The sequence below is a fragment of the Panthera pardus genome, unplaced genomic scaffold (assembly GCF_024362965.1).
Source record: "Panthera pardus isolate Hobbes unplaced genomic scaffold, ASM2436296v1 HiC_scaffold_3, whole genome shotgun sequence".
Taxonomy (NCBI): Eukaryota; Metazoa; Chordata; class Mammalia; order Carnivora; family Felidae; genus Panthera; species Panthera pardus.
This window is the reverse complement of record NW_026526876.1, coordinates 31,837,068-31,857,016: the sequence shown is the minus strand read 5'-3', so window position 1 is coordinate 31,857,016 and position 19,949 is coordinate 31,837,068. Positions and strand designations below refer to the sequence as shown.

General features: G+C 57.8%; 3 protein-coding genes and 1 long non-coding RNA gene across 4 annotated transcripts in view; 1 reads left to right on the top strand and 3 right to left on the bottom strand.

Annotated features, from left to right (window-relative positions):
* The first annotated feature begins 543 nt into the window (after nucleotides 1–543).
* On the top strand, nucleotides 544–1,201 carry LOC109258157 (uncharacterized). Its single transcript, XR_002076212.2, has 2 exons — nucleotides 544–614; nucleotides 746–1,201. It is a non-coding gene; the product is annotated as an uncharacterized LOC109258157 (long non-coding RNA).
* Nucleotides 1,202–3,556: 2,355 nt separating this feature from the next.
* Nucleotides 3,557–5,162, bottom strand: PPY (pancreatic polypeptide). Its single transcript, XM_019434923.2, has 4 exons — nucleotides 5,108–5,162; nucleotides 4,148–4,338; nucleotides 3,862–3,933; nucleotides 3,557–3,708 (listed from the first exon to the last, which is right to left on the bottom strand). The coding sequence occupies exons 2-4, from the start codon at nucleotides 4,336–4,338 to the stop codon at nucleotides 3,684–3,686; spliced, it is 288 nt and encodes a 95-aa protein (XP_019290468.1). The 5' UTR covers nucleotides 5,108–5,162; the 3' UTR covers nucleotides 3,557–3,683.
* A 7,263-nt stretch (nucleotides 5,163–12,425) lies between these two features.
* PYY (peptide YY) lies at nucleotides 12,426–14,310 on the bottom strand. The gene is made up of 5 exons (XM_053892590.1): nucleotides 14,118–14,310; nucleotides 13,582–13,710; nucleotides 13,051–13,238; nucleotides 12,850–12,930; nucleotides 12,426–12,674 (listed from the first exon to the last, which is right to left on the bottom strand). The coding sequence occupies exons 3-5, from the start codon at nucleotides 13,236–13,238 to the stop codon at nucleotides 12,650–12,652; spliced, it is 294 nt and encodes a 97-aa protein (XP_053748565.1). The 5' UTR covers nucleotides 13,582–13,710; nucleotides 14,118–14,310; the 3' UTR covers nucleotides 12,426–12,649.
* A 90-nt stretch (nucleotides 14,311–14,400) lies between these two features.
* TMEM101 (transmembrane protein 101) overlaps nucleotides 14,401–19,949 on the bottom strand; it is a 41,009-nt gene continuing 35,460 nt past the window's right edge. The window contains exons 4-5 of the mRNA XM_019434877.2: nucleotides 18,421–18,524; nucleotides 14,401–14,541 (exon numbers count right to left, since the gene is read on the bottom strand). Of these exons, the coding sequence (XP_019290422.1) occupies nucleotides 14,409–14,541; nucleotides 18,421–18,524 (237 nt within the window). The 3' untranslated portion in view covers nucleotides 14,401–14,408. The remainder of the gene's footprint in view (nucleotides 14,542–18,420; nucleotides 18,525–19,949) is intronic.

The window sequence follows — 19,949 nt, the reverse complement described above, 5'->3', positions numbered from 1 at the left end:
TGAGGAACAGCAAGGAGGCGAGAGAGAGAGAGAGAGAGAGAGAGAGAGAGAGAGAGAGAGAGAGAGAGAGAGAGAGAGAGAGAGAGATTGGAGGGGGGGGAGCTGACCGCTGGCTCCACGCAATCCTCCCGGTCCATCCGAGGGCGCGCGTCCCGGTTCATCCCCGCCAGCCGCGTTTCCCCGGTGCTTTGCGCGCGCAGGCGCATCACTGCGGGTCCAGCTGCGCCCCTCTCGGTCGGGACACCCAGGCACCGGGATGTCCCTGACGGCCTCGCGCGCCTGTGTGCGTCCCACAGGCAGACGCGCCACTGAGCGTGAGCGCCGGCGCGGGGCTCGCGCACCCGGCCACGCCCCCCCCCCCCCGGCGTGGGCGTCACGTGAGACGCCCCTCCCCCGCGGCTCTGTCTGGCCCCCCCCCCCCCCCTCCAGACGCCGTCTCTGCGCTGCGCGTGCGCACTGGTCCTGGTGTGCCTGGTGCCGCTGCTGCTGCTGCGGCCCCGGGGCGCCCTGGGCTAGGAAATGCGGCTGCCGCAGCCCCCCGGGCCCAGGGCGGCAGATTGGCTCTCCAACTTCGCCCACTTCAACAAGTACCTGGAGAAGCTCTTCAACAGCAGGTGGGCGGGGGGGGAGAGAGCGGGAGGGAGGACGGAGGGGGTGGGGGTGGGGGAGGAAACGGACGCCACCCGCACCCCCACCCACCGCTCCTGGCCGCCCCGTGATCTGTGCAAAGACGTGTGTTCCCCAGCGTGAAGTCTAAGGACCCCAAGAAATCTAAAAACGTTAAAAACCCCAAGAATGCCGCGAACACCACAAAAAGTCCACCAGCAAACACCGTGAAACCGCTACCAGAGAATGCTAGGAAACCTCCCCAACAGAACACCGGGAAACCATAACCACTGACCTCCTCCCAGGGCCCCAGGTAGGAGAGCCTGGGCAGGCTGGCACCGATCGATCGATCGATCGATAGGGAGCTGCAGAACTGGGGGCAGGTTGGGCTGGAAGGAGAGGAAGCCCCTGGGGTGGGGGTGGGGATACCGGGGCCGCAGGGACTTCCTTCTCCAGGCCGGGCCTTGACCTCTAGATGCCTGGCTCAAGTCTCCTCTCCCGCCGACCCGCTTTATATTCCGCGAGGAGCCTTAACTCCTACCTGCCCACCTCCCCCACCCCCAGTGAGAACAATAAAGAGAAATCTTTCTACGGCTTTGGTGACTTCTGGGGGGTGACTTCTGGGGGCCATAGGCTGAAGGGGACCTGTCCTTCAAGGGGGAGAGGGGACCCTGGAGCGCCTACTGCGAGTGAAAAAGACTCCCCTGCGGTTCTTCCCCGCCTTCTCCCTGCAGCCCAGCCACCTGCCCTCACCTTACACACATGCACCATTAGGGGGGGGCTCTAACTAGAGGGCGAGCAGAGGTGAGAGGAGCCGGTCCCAGCAACCTCAAAGGAGGGGCTTCAGCCATGACCCCCCCTCCCACACACACACACACACAGAAGCTTTGATGCTAGCCCAGATGTCCGTGTTGGCACAGGAACAAGCCGCAGTGCCTTTGCCTGCCCCTCAGGGTAAAGAATGTGTCCTGCCTTTCCTTGCAGGTCTGCCTCAGCCCCTCTGGCGATGAGCAGAGCAGGGGAAGAGGCAGGAGCCCAGCCTGGGCCTGTCCCTGAGAAGCTGGGTGCCAGGGTGCCACTCTCCTCTGGGGGCTGGTGGCCATCAGAAGGCCTGGGCAGGGGCAGGGGCTGTCAGCAGCAGACGCATCTCTCCTGAGCCAATTCTCACACACAAGTGTGTCCTGAGCAGGATCCTAATTCCCGTCCCAGGGAAGTGTCTACCTCTCTCCCTGTTCAGAGCCTATCCCCTTAGCTGCCAGAGAAAATTCTGGGGCTTCGGCCTCCGTCATCCAAACTCAGACTTTGTTCTGCTGAAACCAGCCCCCTCCCATCCACCCACTTGGGTTTGAGAATCACCTTCAGCCATGCCTTTGCCTCATAGCTGCCACACACACACACACACACACACACACACACACACACACACTATCCCATCCCACCTACTCAAGGTGTCCAAGAAGGGCAAGGGCTGGAGAAGGCCACTGGGGCCCACCGAGACTCGAGACTTATCCTCAGTGCAGGCCTCCCTGGGGCAGAATCTGGGTCCTCAGCCTCATGGAACCAGAGTGTGGAAGCCGAAGACCGGACTCCTGGGGGTGGCTGGAACTCTCGGCTAACCCAGCCTCCTCCCAGAAGGCCGACTCCCCCTGCGGCCTCCCCTCCTGCAGCTGCGTGAGCAGCTCCTACACCAGGATTTCACTACTTCTCAGGACAAGTTCTCTTTAAGTTTCTGGTCCGTCCAAGACGCTTCCTTCTCATCACGGAAAGCCTGCCCTCCAGAGCCCCATCCAGGAGCCACGCGGAGTTCACCGTCACCCTCTTCCAGAAAGTGTAGCTTCGTGTGTTTCCTCTCTGCTCATCTTTCTAGCATGCTTCGTGGATGCAGCTGGTTGGCCAGGAGCTGCAAACCAGTCTGCCCCTCAAAGGCTCCCATTTACTAAGCATTTACCTGGTCGAGGACCATGCTAAGTGTTTTATATGTGTTCACATCATGCTCACGACAACCCTGTCATCCTTCCCACTCTACAGATGAGGAATCTGAGGCTCAGAGAGGTTATAGCCCTGCCCCAAAGCACACAGAAAGTGGCAGATCCTGGAATCAGACTCAAGTTCATCTGATTCTATAGCCAATGCCGTAGCCCTGTATTACTAGCTTGTTGTCTGCGCAGGACCTTGGATAAGCGGCTGCACCTCTCTGAGCCTCGGTTTCGTCCTCCGTAGAGTGAGGCTAACAGTATCTCCCTCACAGCGTTGTTGAATGCGCCTGGCACACGGTAAGCTCCTTTTCCCAACAGTCTGCACATGACCCCATCTCCAGATCCTTCCCTGTCACAGTCCCCCTCCACCGGCCATGCTTCTGCTGGGCCCCGCGCCCCCTGATGAGCCGTGTTCCTACTGAACATGCACAGTGACACGTCTCTGACCTGTCCAGGGAAGGGTGGCTCTTAATGCCGCTGATACAGCACCAGTCATGACTTAGCACCAGTCATTCCTCAGGGCTGGGCCGTTGCCCCTGCCCACCCCGCCCCCCCCCCCCCCCCCCCGCCCCGTGTCAAGGACACTTTAGTATAAATGAGTACTTCACCTATTGCCTGGGTGTAGGAAAGAATTGGTGGAGGAGAGGATACGTTTAGGGGCAGGGCTGTCATCAGACTGTTGACCAGGAAAGTCTAAAGTGCTGAAATGGGAAAATTCAAGCCTCACTGACTTGCTGAATGGCCTTGAAGGAGTCCCTGCCTCCCCTGGGCCTGCCCCTCTGTGAAGTGGGGAGGAGGAGCTGAAGGGCTCTGAAGACCCCACAGACCTTCTGGATCATTGGCAATACCTTCCTTTCCCTTCTTCGCCTCCCTCCCCTCCCCCTTTCTCTCCTGAGCATTTGGCCGGCCTGCTCCTCCCCCCCCCCCCCCCCCCCGGCCCTCCTAGGGGTCCACAGAGACACACAGAGAGGCTGTGACTTTGATTTGCTTTATTTAGTCTGCGGAGGAGCAGCGGGGAGCAAGCTTTGGCCATTGCCAAGGGCGCAGAGGGGAGAGCTGGGCCGGCACTGCCCTTGGAGCCAGAGGAAGCAGGCGGTGGCATTACACGTCCATCGGGCTGAGCTCCCTGTGAGGAGAGGGCAGGACATGGCAGTGGGGGTGGACAGTCCTTGCGCCCTCGAGAGACGTCAGGCCAACTCTGGGCCTGTGTTCTCCCCTCCCCCCACCCCCATTACAGCCCCCGGGGACCTGGGCACACACAGCAGGGAAGCAAACCTACCTGGGGGCAGCTGCGTGGGGAGAGCCCCACTCCAAGATGTCCAGCGTTTCTCCTCTGTCTCTTTTCCCATACCTGGTGAGGGGGCAGGTGGAGAGGCAGGGGGCGGGAAGACCTGTGCCCAGGGGCCAGCCTACCCGCCTCATGCCCACCCTTGGGCACCATCCCACCCAGGGCCCAGGGCTCCAGGCCTGGTCAGTAGACATGCTCTGCTTTCCCAAGAGCATGGCTGGGCTCGTGGGCCAGGGCCGCGGGGACAGGGATTTCTCTCCCTCTCTCGCACACACACCTGGGCCTGGTCAGCATGTTGATGTATCTGCGGAGCTCGGCCGCATACTGGGCCATCTGCTCCGGCGTGGCATTGTCTCCCGGGTACACCGGCTCCAGCGGCGCTCCCCGGGCACCCAGCGGTGGCTGCAGCAACAGAGCCACACAGGCGGACAGGAGCAGCAGGGAGAGGCAGCGGCGGGCGACAGGCATCTGAGGAACGAGGAGCAGGAGGATAGAGGCAGAGCTGAGTCCACCTGCCCGACCCCTTGACCCATCACTCATTTGTCCAAGCCTGGGGACAAAGGGGCAGAGTGAAGGGCTATTCGACCCCCACCACCCCACCTGCTAGACCCTGCCCTGGGGGAGCACGGACAGCCAGGTCACGACCTGCCCAGCAGCCGGAGCTCAGCCAGGCCCTCGGCACCGTCGAAAGTGTGGCAGAGAAGGTGGGGGACATGGGGCAGGGGAGCCAGGGCTCACGACATCCAGAACCTTGTGGCTCTGAGGAGGCAGACGCGGGGTGGGATGTAGGGGTGCTCCAGCTCACCGACCGAGTGGGAGCACACAGAATGAACTTGGGAACCCAAGGACAGAAATCCCCAGCCCGTGGGTCTGCCGCCCCCCTCCGCCGTCAGGGTTGACATCCAGGTACAGGTCCTGGAGAGGACGCTGTCACCCGTGTCACCCTCAGCTGATAGGCACGGTTGCACGGTCAGACCCCCCCCCCCCGAGGTCATGGTCACGCACATTTGTGTGCGTGGCCACCACCCACTCCCCGCACACGTTTTCTGTCTTCTGGTCAGCAGACTGCTCTTCCAGGGTGGCAGATTCGTCCAGGTGTAGAGTCCACTCCAAGCAGGACCTCAGAACCCCCGACACCCACCCCTGCTCTGCAAGTCATCAAGTCCTTCCCCCATCCCAGGCCCGAGGCCCAAGGAGTCTGCAGAGGCTGGCCCCCACCCCGGCTGAGACCGCTTACCCTGAGTCCTGAGTGCGCGCGCACGCCTGCCTCAAGCCAAAGGGTGCCCGGGCCCCTCAGCCGTACCCTTTTATAGTCCTCAGCCCCCCAGAGTCCCCGCCTCCTGTCAGCCTCTCTCACTCCCCTGCCCTCACCCCTCCTCCCACCATCTCCCTGGTACCCACAACGCCAGCCCTGGGGCCAGGGCCGGGAGGGGGCCAGGGCAGTGTTGGGTGCCAGGCCAGCCGCATAACAGGTAAAAGTGAACCACAGTAAGTCTCCCGTGGGCTCCCGCCCAGGCACCATCACAGGCTTGGTTCCAGGAGGACGTGGGTTCTAGGACCTCAGGATGACTGAAAGGCTCTGGTCGTAGGCCTTGGGACAGCCCCTCAGGCCTCCTGGGGATTAACTGGGATTCTTAGATGAAATCCCTCGGGGCCTAAGATTGAGGCTCTGGGTAGGAGACTCCAGGACCGAGTCTGGACTTCCTTTCCAGGTCGTGAGGAGAACAAAGGGGGAACAGGGCAGTTGCCTGAGGTAAGTAGACAGTGTGGGAAGGAGTGGGGACCCAGGCAGGGCGGAACCTTCTCCCCGCTGGTGTGTAGGGTGAACCTGAGAACCGATATGACTGGGGTCAGGGGAACTGGCGTGGGGGGATCGGGTGTCAGACCCATTTCCCAGAGCTCCTTTCCAAGGCACTGATGAAACCAGCATCACCAGCAAAGCCTTGAATTTTCCAGCGTGCTCCAAGCCCCATCAACTCACCGAGTCCTTGCGACAACTCCTCGCACGGACTCAGAAACCAACTCAGAGATACTAAGTAACTAGCCTCAGGCCACGTAACTCGTCCTTGGCAAATCCAGAGTTTAACACGACGCCTGACTCCAAAATCTGGACTCCTTTTTCCTAAGCGGGGCTGTCAAAGTATCGTTATAATTGCCCACCTTTTGGCCAAGAAGTGTGAGGCTCACAGAGGTGAAGACACCTGCCCGAGACCACACAGCTGCGTAAGACTCAAGTTCTGGCTTAGAATCCCCACCCCACGATCCCAGCAGTGCCGCCTCACCTGCACCCCCCAGGAGCCGCTGGGTCTGCCCTACTAAGCGCCCCTTCCTCAACCCCAGCCCCCTCCCCAGCTCAGGCCCAGGAGCAGTAACTGGCTGGGCTACAGGGACGACCACATCCTGGCTCTGCTGTTGGCTTGGTGTGAGCCTGGGCAAGAGTCCTTTTTCCGCCTCTCTGAGTTTTGCTTTTCCGCAAGACAGGATAAAAAAGCAAGTCTCAGTAAATGTCAGTGTTCTGCCTTGTTTCTCTCAATTCTTTTGTTTATTTTTAAGTTTTTATTTATTCCGAGAGGGAGAGAGAGCGCGCTCGCGAGCTAGTGGGGGAGGGGCAGAGAGAGAGAATCCCAAGTAGGCTCCACACTGGCAGCGCGGAGCCCCAAGCGGGGCTGGAATTCACCAACCACCCTGGGATCATGACCCGAGCTGAAACCAAGAGTCTGACGCTTAAGTGACCGAGCCACCCAGGCGCCCCTTGTTTTTCTCAATTCTGATTTCTGGTAACAAGAAGAACAATAATGCTTCACCGGACACCGTTTACATCCCAAAAGCAAATTGGGAGGTGCGTCTGTTTGGGCAAGCCCTGGCCCTGGGCCCACTTTGCAAAACGAGGGTGGCGAGGCGGCAGAGGCTGCATTGTGCCACCAGGGGGCGCCAGGCTCCAACCCTAGTTCGGAGGGCCTGGCCTCCTGCCAGATCACAGCCTGGTGGGACCTGTTTGCCATTACCCCCCCCCCCCCCCCCCCCCCCCCCCCGTCAGGACGGAGCCCCTTCGGACAGAGGGTAGATCTGGGGATTGACCTGAGTGCCAGAGCCATGTAGAGCTGTGTCTTGTGCCTAAGAAATGACGTGTATTCCACCACGTCAACCGAACCTATAGCTTTCATTTTTCTCCTTTGCGAACAACAGATTCCCCTTCTGGGTCCTCTCCGGGGTGTTGGGACAAAGAGAAAGAGGCTGTGGATGTGCTTTCTGAGCTGTATGGCCACTTCCAGAACTGAGCTACGCTTCTCACTCGTCTTCATAGGCCCAAAGGCTGCTGTGGAGCCCTGCTTAGAGGAGGCCCCGAGTACTTCCCCGCAGGCAGACTGAAGGAAGGTGAAAACCCCCCTCTCCGCCTGCCCACCCCCATGCCCTCTAGGACGGGGAGGATGGCCACTGGGCAGCGTTGGGGGTGGGGTGAGGGCTCAGCTGAAACTAGGCGAGGAACACCCCAGGAACACATGGGGTCCCAGGGTGAGGCCGAGGGCGCGGTCGCAAGCGGGATGGGGAGTCCCCACATAGGTGACAGGAACGCAAGGGCAGGAATTTGACAAGCCTCGCGTCCTCCATGACCACCTGTCCCAAGGCTGCCTCCAAAGCGGCCTGGCCCAGCTCTTAGGCCAATGCCTCTTTCCCGCACTGGGTGGTCGCAGCAAAGGTGCGGAAAGGCGGCTGCCCCCAGATGCCAGGAACCCAGGGGGTCCCCTCTTCCCTGGAGAAACCCTTAGGCTGAAGATAGCTGTCACACACACACACACACACACACACACGCACACGCCTTGAGCCCCCTTCCCACGCCCTCGAAATCAACTCAGGCCCGACTAGGGGCTCAGGTCACCCATTTGGAGCTTGGACTCTGCCCCCCACTTTTCTCCCCCCGGGAGACTCCATCTGCACCCAGGGCCCTGCAGCACAGAATTCAGTATTTTCCCCTCCCTGCCCACAGCACCTGCAAATATAAATCCTATCCTCGTCAGCCTAGATTTTTCCGAAAGCGGGGGCTGGATGGGGAAGAAGGGGGACTTTCCCTTGGGGTAGTTGGAAAGGAGAGTTGTCACGGCAGTTTGGAGAAGGGTTGGAAGTGGAGGAGAAGAGTGAAGGATAACAGAGGGTGTTAATAAGCCTGTGCCAGGCTGTGCCCAGCTGACCTGGGCTGTCCTCACGAGCTCCACCACCCACCAGCTGTGTGACCTTTGGCAGAGTACATAACCTCTCTGAGTCCCCTTAAAGTAGTGAACTGTCACTATTATCGTGCAAGGTGTAAGTCTCCCCGAATGACCGGCAAAGAAATGTGTGCAGGGAAATGAGATGACGAGGCCGAGGTCACACGGCTGCTAATGGCAGACGGGACGCGAATCCAGATCTTTCGTCTCTGAGGCCCCTGCACCAGCCGTGGGCTCCCTGCCGGTGAAGGACTCGTGGGGGAGAGCCCCGTGTGACAGCTCAGATTCAGACTCTCAGGATTCCCACCTGCTTGATGAAGAGATGGACCCAGATGATTTCCAGACGGTGTTCAAAGGAGATCGTGTTTGTAACAGATAACACGAGTTGCCCCAATACTCACTCTCTCCTCTTTCCATCACAGAAGAGCTTGGGGTCATTGGTGGTATAGCGATCAGGACAGCTGCCTTCCATAAAAGAGCCTGAGGGGCGCCTGGGTGGCTCAGTGGGTTGAGCACCTGACTTCCGCTCAGGTCATGATCTCACGAGTTGGTGAGTTCAAGCCCCACATCGGGCCTTGCCCTGACGGGGTAGAGCCCGCTACGGATTCTCTGCACCCTGCCCCTAAAATAAACGCTAAACAATTTTTTTTTTAATAAAGATAATAATAAAAGAGCTTGAGCTGGGCACAGGGCCACCCAGCTAAAGACCTCTCCCGGTGAAGTGGGGCCACGTGACTAAGTGTTAACCAAGGAGACGCGCGTTTACGTGTCTCGTGCTGCTCTGTTTCTAGGAGTGGGAGTGGGGTCCCAAGGCAGATTGTAGCAAAGATGACCACAGAAATACCTCCTATCCCGTGTGTAGTTCTACAATGGGGTCCGTGTCCCCTCTTCTCGAATGCGGGCGGGCCTGTGACCGCTTTGACCAATAGAGTTGGAAAGGTGATAGGTGGCTTGTGAGGCCAGGTCATAAAAGACGGTCGTTTATGGGTTGAATGGTGTCCCCACCCCCAAATTCGTGTGTCAAAATCCTAACTCCCGGTACCCTCGGGATGCAACCTTATTTGGAAATAGAGTCATTGCAGATGTAACTAATTAAGGTGAGGTCAGACCGGAGCAGGGTGGACCCCTATTCTGTTATGACTGCTGTGTTGTTGTTTTTTTCTAAATTTTTTTTAACATTTATTTATTTTTGAGAGACAGAGAAACAGAGTGTGAGCGAGGGAGGGGCCGGAAGAGAGGGAGACAGAGAATCCGAAGCAGGCTCCAGGCTCTGAGCTGTCAGCACAGAGCCCGACGCGGGGCTCGAACCCACGAACCGTGAGATCGTGACCTGAGCCAAAGTCAGACGCCCCACCGACTAAGCCACCGAGGCGCCCCAGCTGCTGTGTTTAAATAAAAGGGCGATTTGGACACAGAAACAGACGTGCAGAGAGGGAAGACGAGGTGAAGAAATAGAGAAACTGTCTACAAGCCACGGAGAGAGGCCTGGAACAGACCCTTCCCTCACAGCCCTGCCAAAGCCTTGGTTCCAGACTTCCCAGCTCCAGAACTGCTGGGAAACCACCCGGTTTGGGGTCTTTTGTCACAGCAGCCCCAGGAATCCCCAGTCACTGGATCCTCCTGGATCCTCCTGGAGCACTCACCCTGGGGGAGCCAGCTACCGGGTAGGTCCCACTACCCCGTCAATATCGTGCAGGTGCAGGGTCAGCAGACCCAGCCGAGCCCCCAGCCAGCAGCCAGCAGTGGCCACGCGAGGAAGCCTTCTTGGGCATCAGCCACAGGGGTGCCCTCAACCGACCGCAGCCCCAGCCAGCCTCTGTCACTGCGTGAAACATTCCAAGTGGCAGGTGCCGAGCTGAGCCCTTTCCAAGCCCGGCCCACAAAAGCATGAGTGAAAGGAAAGGGTGTTTGAGACTGCTAAGTCTGAGGGTCACTGTGACACAGCATAGTGACAGCACGCCTGCACTTTCCCTTTCCCTCCCTTCCCACTGACTGGAACACAGAGGGGGTGAGGGGCCATCTTCAGTCATGTAGAGGAGGGCATTGGGATGCCACAAAATAGGACCCTGGGCTTTGGGACGTCCTCGGGGAAGGGAGCTGCTGACTCCCCAGATGCCACTTAAATTTTATATAAAAGAGAAAGAAACTTCTGGGGTGCCCGGGGGGGGGGGGACTCAGTTAGTTAAGCGGCCAACTTCAGCTCAGGTCATGATCTCACGGATCGTGAGTTCGAGCCCCGCGTTGGGCTCTGGGCTAACAGCTCAGAGCCTGGAGCCTGCTTCGGATTCTGTGTCTCCCTCTCTCTCTGCCCACCCCCCGCCCCTGCTTATATTTTCTCTCTCTCTCTCTCTCTCTCTCTTTCAAAAATTAATAAAACAGTAAAAATTTTTTTAAAAAAAGAGGAAAGAAATCTCTGTCTTATTCAAGCCACTGCTGATTCTCCCTCTATTTAAAAAGCCATATCAATATTCTAGCAATACGGTGTGCGTAAGACAAATAGCTCTGTGCTAGAGCCGTAAGTGCTTCTTTCAGAAGGTAGCTATTATTGTCACCATTCATATCACATCTAAGGCCCCTCCGGCTGCCACATGGGTGGGGTCTGGTTAATCCACCGGCTCAATACTCCAAGGGAACAGGTGCACCCCCGTCACTGGCGGTCAACCAGACATGTCAAACTGAAACGGTCTGTGGTCGCCCATAATTCACAGCAGGGGTCTCTTCCCTCAGCCTCAAACTGACCGAAGCTCTCCCAGGCAGGCCGCCAGCCAGGCGACCATGGACACCGACGCAGGCACGCGCCGTCCCACTCCTCTGACAACACAGAATGAACCAAAGCTCATGGCAGCCATTCTGTGTTCCCACCCCTCCTCTCCTGGTGCGGAGGGAGTGGGATGGGAGAGAGAAGAGGGGGACAAAATGACACGGGAAGCGGCTAGCGCCTAGTGACAGGGCAGTAGGGAGACGGAACCAGAGACGCTAACTCTACCCCCGAGAAATCAGGAGAGGCTTCTGGGAGGAGGTGAATACTACCCTGAAGCTGATTTCCAGACCTTTCCCTGCAGGCAGGAGAGTGGCCTGGACAAAGGCTTGGAGCGTCTGAGTCCGCATCGCTTGCGATGTGCGCCAGGCCCCGGGCCTGCCTTCGCTTCACCCTTCCGGCTCCACTCGAGGCAGCAGCACAGAAGAGGAGACAGTCAGAGCCCCGGCCCCCTAGGATCTTCTCTCCTCCCATAGCCACCTAAGTGCAAATAGTCCTTGGAGACCCCTACCTCCGAAGTGACGCACGCAGCCTTCCCGACCTTCTGACCCTCTCTGGGTCTGGGGTTTGGGCTTCAATCCAATTCTCCGCCACACCCCCACCCCCAGCTCCCTGCCTTGGGCTTGTCCGTGTCCCGCTGCCCCAGAGGCCCAGGTGAGAACCCACAGATGGAAGAGGCTGTGTTTGAGCGGGCAGACATAGGCCTGTCCTTCAGGGGTTCCGAGGACTTAGCAGGGAGACCGAGCACAGCAACATGGACAGAACAGAGCAGCGGCCATGAGAGCTGGGCTGCCTCAGAGGGAAGTGTGCAGGTCAGGGACAATCAGGAAGGCTTCCTGGACGAAAGGGGCTGGGAAGGAAGGGTATCAGGGAAGATCAGCCTGCAGGCAAGCTCTGGGATTCTTCTGTCATCCGTACAGAGCGGTCAGGGACTTGGGTCAGACTCCAGTTCAGAGGTCCCAAGCGCCTTCAGCCTTCAGTGTCCAGTCTAGAGAAGGGCGGGGTGGGGGGCAGCACTGGAGGGTGTCCCCATAGCCTTGTCACTAGGAAAGCACAGTTAGTGACTTAGCCATGGAGTGGGAATTCAGCAACGTGGGGGAGGGCACTGCTAAGGGAAGGGCACCCTCCACACTCCCACTGCCCCTCGTGCCCAGGGAATGGGAGATGTGAGAAATGACCCCTCCCCCTAGCACACATACACCCACCTCAACCCCGCCCCCTGCCCCATGACTTCCTCCACAGTCCCATCTTGGATCCCATCTCTGCTCCCAGCCACTCTCCTAGGCTGCCTCGCCGGCTCCCTTCCACCCCAGCCCCCCATCCTGTCCCAGCTCTCCTTCCGGCTCCTCCCTGCCCCTTGTCAGGAACTTTCATCCTGCCCCACTTCCAACCCAACAGGAGAGTGCCACCGAGGCCCCTTGCTTGGGCCACAGTGTCTTCTCTTAGCTCAGAGCCCAGGGGAGCTCCCAGCCCTGTCCTGGGAAGTCTTTTGTCTGGGGCGCCCAGTCTTCTCCGATCCTTCCACCCTCCCCTCCCCCCCACCCCGGATGCCACCTCCACGAAGGAGAAGGGAAAGGAAATACGCACACATTCCGTTTCAGTGAAATTTGCTCTTTATTTGGGGACCGGGGAAAGACCACACACAGCTCTCCAGCCCAGGGGCCGGGGGCACGGAGAAATGGGATGAAGACCCCATCCAGCACCCCCACCCCCTCCCAGGCACAGTAGGCAGCGAGAGGAACCCAGGTTCCGGGGTCAGGAGCACACATGCAAACGAGGTCGGTGCAGTCGGCGTGTCTCCCAGGAGGCCTTGGGGTCGTCACCACATGTACGCGCCTTCTGGCCTGTAGGACGGAAGGGAAAGGAATCGCCCAGAGCCGGCCTCGGATCCAGGCGTGAGAACGCCAGGTGGTGGGGCCAGGGTGGGGGCTCCGTGGGGCCGCCCATCCCAGACCGAGCACTAGGGGACAAGACGGGTGGCCGGGGCGGGGGGGGGGGGGGGAGGAGGAGGGCTTTTACCGTGACTTGACCTGGCGGTCCTCGCCGTCGGGGAAGAGCAGTTTCGAGAGGACCGCTTCCGGGCTGTCTCGTTTCCCGTACCTGGGGGCGGGGGTCGGAGGGGGCGGGGTCAGGCGCGGGCACGCCCCCGGGCGGAGGGGGAGGCGGAGGCGGGGGCGGGAGCCCCAGGGACCCGGCTCCGAGGCCGGCGCACGCGCTCACCGCTGCCGAGTGACCAGGTTGAGGTAGTGGCGCAGCGACGCGTAGTAGCGGCTCAGCTCCTCCGGCGACGCGTCTTCGCCGGGAGCCTCGGGTTTGGCGGGGTAGGCGTGGACCAGCGCCCCCAGGCAGGCGAGCAGGGCCAGCAGCACTGTGGCCACGGCGGGCCACGGCCGGCGCACGGTCACCATCTGGAGAGGGGGCAGTGGGTCGTGGGCCATCCCCCGCCTCGACACCCGACGGCGGGAGGCGGCCTGCCGTCGGGGCCCACGTTTCCCGGCCTGCGCAGGACCGCCAACGGACCGAGGCTCAGCTGCTGGCTCGCCGTGTGTTCTGAGGCACTGCCCCATCTGTGCCTCAGTTTCCCTGTCAGAGAGGCATAAGCCCTGCCGGCCTCCCCAACCCCCGCCCGTGCTAGAGATAAAGGGCTATGCTGGCCACTCAGCCCCAGTTTCCACCATCCCAGCCTCAGTTTCCCCACAAAATAGCCCGGGTTCCCCGGCAACAGACCATTCCTGGTCCCGGGCCACTCACGGCGACAGTTCTGGAAGCGGAGATGAGCAGGTGGAAGGCGAGAGGAGTCCCAAGGGCTGGACTGCTGCAGGTCGGGCTGTGGCCTCCTCCTCTGCTCAGCGCTTTCCCTGCGGGGCTTATATCCCCGGCCTGGGAAGGGAGGGGGAGTCCGAGGAGGGGGGGGGAGCTCGAGGCGTGGGGAGGGCCCTTCCTCCTCCTTGCCTCCACCCCTGCCAGACCGCTGAGCTTCCACCCAGACAGTGCGTGATGTCTCCACCTTGTAGGAGATGAGGGGGCAGCCACCAGGCTCAAACTCAGACTCTGGACAGAGCCTGAGCCCCATCTTCACCCCACAGCCCCCCAACAGCAGGTGAGCCTCCTGAGGAGGTGAAGCGTTTGTATCTAGACTCCTGGGGCAGCCCCTAAGGGCAGGGATGAGATTATATCTTCCCTAGCCTGCCCGTGGGTGGGAATAAGGGACACAGACCGGACCCTTGACCTCCAGCCAGTGGGACCTGTGACCATTCCGTGGAAAAGGCAACCTCGCTCAGCAATACCTTGGAGAGGGGCTGAGGAGTGGCAGGATCTGTGGGGAAAGCCTCTTTCTACTGGAGGTGGGGTAGGAGCCATGACCATGACTCTTGACCTTTTGATCCTGGAGGAGAGGCCTCTCTGGACACCCCACTATGTCCCTTCTCTGTGAAACAGTTGGGAAGAGCTGAGAGGAAGCAGAGGCCAGTCCCCCTCCAGAAGCAGCTGAGTCTGCCACCTGCACATCCAGCCTGACACACACAGACCCCCCGCCCCCAGCCCGAGCAGGCCTGGCACAGAGATCCCTCCAAAGCAGTTCACCCCTTCCCCATCCAGCTGTCATCCAGGCTCTGCTGTCTTCTCAGGTTGAGTGATGCCCATGCACGTGCCACTCTCCCCAGCCCGTTGCCGTCTCCACCCGGGTCTGAGGCCAAGATCCTCACCCAGGGCCTTTGAAAGAAAGAGGAAGGGCCCATTGTTTATCAGGCACCTACTGTGCACTGGGCAGAACAGGATTTCAGCGCGACGACACAATGAGCTGAGTTTATCCCCCTTTTACAGATGAGGAAACTGAAGCTCTGAGAGAGGAGGGAACCCGGGATGCAAACAAGAGGAAAGGGCTGGGGCAGGGCCCTCTCGGCCGAGGGGCGGAAAGGCTCACTACCTGGAATAATCAACCACAGGGCTCAGAAGGTGGGCATGGGGGAAGGGGAGGGGAGGCTAATTTGGGGGCCTGCTCCCCTTTCGGAGAGGCCAGCCGCATCGGACCTACCTGCCGCCATTGGAAAAAGGGGGTTGTTGGGGAGTCTCTCCATAAAGCCCTTTCCAGGTCTCCCCTCCCCCATCTGGCCAGAGCCCCCAGTGCTTCCCTCTGTCCCATCGGCCCCTGAGGGCAGGAGGGGCCATCTTGGTTGTGGGCCAGCCCCTCCGCCCTCTAGGACAGATGGCCGTGGGTGTTATTTTTAGAGCTCTCTCAAGGTGGAGAGTCTAAGGCTCCCTCAATCATCTTTTTACAGGTTCAGTCACCTGCACTCTCCGGAAATGGCTCCTTATCAACTAGTCAGGCCCCATGGGCCCCCGCACACCCTAAGAAAGGCCAGGGCAGCACGCTGAGTGTGGAGGCGGAAGGGGGCATAGACCCTATACTCAGAGGGAGGAGAAAAATCATTCACCCCAAGGGCAGGTCTTGGCCCTGTTCTCCAGGAACCCCAGTCTCAGAGGAGAGTCATAGCCATACCCTTGGGGATCCCCAGTCCGAGCGGAGGGGAGCAGCAGTATCACTGGGGAGCCCCAAACCAAGGGAGGAGGCACTCCACGATCCACGTAGAGCCCCAGTCTGGAGAGTTCCCAGGACACAGGGACAGGGAGGAAAACAGAGGGATAAGCCTGGGTCCAGTTGGGGGAGCGGACAGCAAAAATAAAAGAACACTCTTCCAGATGGCCATGGAAAGAAAGAGGCAGGTGCTCACCCTTGGGATGGAAAGGACAGCCAGGGGGGCTGGTTACGGCAGCTGTAACCCAGGGGGCAGAGCCTGGACAAGACCCTACGGGCTAAAGGGGACAAGGATATCTGAGAGTATGGGGGTTGGGGACACAGCGGCACCAGCTGGGGTGGTGACAGGGGGTTTCTAGTGTACTGATCCCAGGCAGAGAGAGATGATAGGGATTGTGAAATGCCCAAAGGGAACGGGTGGCCTTCCTGGAACCTTCTCATGCCTTCAGGAATATGGAGTCTGAGAATAGGTGGGAGCAGAGGAGAAACAGAGGAGCCAGAAGGCACCGGGGAAGGCCCGGATTCAGGGTACCACCCCTAAAGAAGTCACTTCCCTCTTTACGTTTAGAGTGAAAGAGAGAGGGACCTGAGAAGGTCCCTCAGGGCGGACCGGGAGCCAGCCTCCCACACCACACAAACCTCCCTCCGTCTCGCCCCGCCCTCTGATTCCACTTCCCAATTACAGGGCAAGCCGATTGGTTCATTAATCACCACGTCCTCATTGAAGAGTTTATTAACTTGTTCATTAGTGGGGAGGATGTCTCAGCCCTCGATCAATAGGCTCAGTTACCCCCCCACCCACACACCCGCCACCATCATTGACCCATGACTCAGTTGCTATTAGACATGTCTGGGAGGTGGGGGGACTGATATTCATAAAAGGAGAAACTACAAAATAATGGTTATTGTAGACTTGCGGCCAGCATCTGCCTCCAACCTGTCCTCAAAGGGTGGCGGGGGCAGAATCACTGGGGTTGCCTTGATCCCCGTTCCCAGAATACCTAGCAAGGCCACTCCAGGGATCAGGGAGGCCAGGAACTTGGACCCCAGCTGAGCAGTCCCCTTACCCAGTGGGCTCAACGGTCACTCATCAAGATAAGATGACCCGTGCCATGCATCCCCAGAGGCTTAGCATTCTGTACCCCACCGCACCACGCACCCACTGTCCCCCACTTTCCCCCACACAAAGGTTCTCTGTGATATACCACGTACTGGGCAGTGCTAGGCCACTGCCTTCCACCCTCAGCAAGACCTCAGGCCCAAGGTCCTAGGGACAGCAAGTTGCCATGGAGTAAGAGAGAGTCAATCCTCATTCAACAAGCCCTTATTAAGCCCCTCCTCAGTGGCAGGCACCGTGACGAGCAGAGAGGACAGAGCAGTGAACCAAAAGGCAAAATCCTTGCCCTAATGGAACTTACATTCTAGAGGCGGGAAATACAAAATCAGTAAATAAACAAGAAAGCGTGGAGCATGTCTGTTTATGAGAGGTGTTATAGGAAAAAGTCAGGGTAAGGGGGATAAAGAGTCCTGGGGTGTACAGGGCTTACTTTATGTTGGGGGGTTAGGGAAGGCCTCACCTATAAGATGGCATTTGAAGGAATGCCTACCTTCTTTCTACCTTGGGAAGAATGTTCCAGGTGGGGGAAAGAGCAAGTGCAAAGGCCCTGAGGTAGGAGTGTTCTTGGCAGTTTGAGGAGGGCAAGGAGGCCCATGTGGCTGGAGGGCAGTGAGCAGTGGGGCTGTTAGAAGGAGAGATCAGGGACGCAGGAGGGGACTGGATTATGTAGGGCCTTGTTGCCTGCTATGAGGACTCTGGCTTTTGCTCAGAATGACATGAGAGCTTCAGTCCAAGGAGTGACATGGTGCGACTTAGGTGCTTTTTTTTTTTTTTTAAGATTTTATCTTACCTTTTAAGTAATCTCTGCACCCAATGGGGGGCTCCGACCCACAACCCTGAGACCAAGAGTCGCACACTCCACCCACTGAGCCAGCCAGGCACCCCCTGACTTGGGTTTTGAAGGAAGCATCCTGGCTGCTGTGTTGAGAATAGACTGAAGGAGGGCAAGGTCAGAAGCAGGAAGGCCCTGGGGCTCCTGGGTGGCTCAGTTGGTTAAGCGTCTGAGTCTTGGTTTGGGCTCAGGTCATGATCTCGAGGTTCGTGAATTTGAGCCCCACATTGGGCTCTGCGCTGACAGTGCAGAACCTGCTTGGAATTCTCTCTTCCCCTCTCTCTCTCTGTCCCTCCTCTGCTTGCTCTCTCTCTCAAAATAAATAACTTCAGCTTAGGTCATGATCTCACGGATTGGGAGTTCAAGCCCACGTCAGGCTCTGTGCTGACAGCTCAGAGCCTGGAGCCTGCTTCGGATTCTGTGTCTCCCTCTCTCTCTGTCCCTCCCCCACTCGCACTCTCTCAAAAAAAAAAAACAAACAAACAAACAAACATTAAAACATTTTAAAGAAGAAGAAGAAGGAAAAGAAGGAGGGGGGGGGAGGAGGAGGAGAGAAAACAGGGAAGCCAGTCAAGAACCTGCTGCAATAATCCAGCTAAGACTCGATGGTGTCACGGATGTGCACACACACACACACACACACACATACACTCCCCATAGGTGTACATTCCCCACAACCTGCCGTTACGTCCGGACAGTGCTGACAACCTTTCATCTAGCCAAGAAAGTCCCCTGGAGGAGACAGCAGAAAATCAATGGGTGCCAACAGTAGCTAGGCAGTGGACCTGTCTGCTGTCTGATTTTTAAGGCTCCTCATTTATTAGTCCATGTGAAACTCTCCGTGTCACCTTGATTACTAGCCGTAGCCCAGGAAAATATTGGCTACCATGATGGTGCTTATCGAAATGCAAGCTTGTTCATTTTGTCACGAGTGTAAATGTCCTGTTGCCTAAAAACACTCTGGCTCTTGGCCAGAGTCAAGGCGTGAAGCTGTCACACTTTGGATTCTGGTTATATCTAGGGGGTGGGTTGGGGAGGTAGTAATGGCAAGAAAGAAAGGATTTTCACTTCTTACGACAGGAGTGCTCCTAGGAGACCTTCCCTTACCCAGACTTGTTGGTCCTTCTATAAAACGCAGCGACAGATGCCTGTGGCATGATGGATTCCCAAGATCCAGGCTTCTCTCTGGAACAGGTATCAGCAAAGTCTCTCTGTAAAGGATCAAACAGTAAATATTTTAGTCTCTGTTCAGCGGTTCAACTTGGCTACTGTAGCACAAAAGCAGCCATAAAACTATGCAAAAGAAACGAGCGGGCGTGGCTGTGCTCCAATGACACTTTATTTGTGGATATTAAAGATTGAATTTCACGTCATTTTCACGTCATGAACTATTCTTCGATTGTTTTTTTTCAACCGTCTAAAATGTAAAAGCATCCATCGTGAGACCATTTGTACTCAGGACGTAACCGACACAGACCCGCAGGACCACAGTTTGCCGACCCCGTGGTCTCAAAAAGCAGGTACTTCAGTTGCCCCCACCCCGGGGTTGAGTTGTTTGTTTACCAAGACTCAGCTGGATCTCGAGCCTCTTTCAGCCAGGTATCCTTGTCACTGTAATCCTGTAATCACATAATCCTATTACCGTGTGATTCAATTAAATATTACACAAACTAATGAAATGTGATGCTCACTTGAAAGAGTCACTTCCTTGAAAACTAAGTTGGGGGCTTTGAAAAGGCTGAACGGAGAATTGCTGAAATGTTGAATTAGGCTCCGGCCCCTGCCCAGAAGGCCTGTGCACACCCCCCCCTCCCACCGCATAAATGCTCCTGTTCCTGGGGATGAGCCCCCGGCCTGAGTCCGGAACGTCTCGGGGACCTACAGTCACAGGAGGCCCGTGCTGCTGGTACAGAAACTCGGGTCCTGAAAGTGACGTGATTCGGAGAAGAAGCAATTCTAACCCAGGCCGTTTGAGACTTTGTATCTGTGACTCTGGATGTCTCACGTGGTGCCACCCAGGAAATGGCTGTTGCATCAGTGAACGAGTGGGAATATTAAGTTAAAATATTGGTGCAGCTGTCTGAACAGAGACCAAATAATGGGAGCTTAAATACCATGGAGGTTTATTTCCCTCTCATAAAAGGGTCTGAGCTGGTGGATGGTCCAGAGGTAGGGCTCTGGTCCTGGCTCTGACCCACAAGGAGCCCAGGCACCGTTTGTCTTGTTACCCCAAGATTGTTGCATTCATCTGTATGCTGGGAGAATGCTCATTCCTCGCATCCCCCCCCATCCACACTCCAGCTCATGGGAATGAGAAGAGGAAGTAGAGAGCGAGGATTTTCCTTTTTTTTTTAATTTTTATTTTTATTTTTTTACGTTTTTATTTATCTTTGAGACAGAGAGAGACACAGCATGAACGGGGGAGGGGCAGAGAGAGAGGGAGACACAGAATCGGAAGCAGGCTCCAGGCTCTGAGCCATCAGCCCAGAGCCCGACGCGGGGCTCGAACTCACGGACCGCGAGATCGTGACCTGAGCTGAAGTCGGACGCCCAACCGACTGAGCCACCCAGGCGCCCCGAGGATTTTCCTTTTATTTTATTTATTTTTTTTTTTTAAATTTTTTTTTTCAACGTTT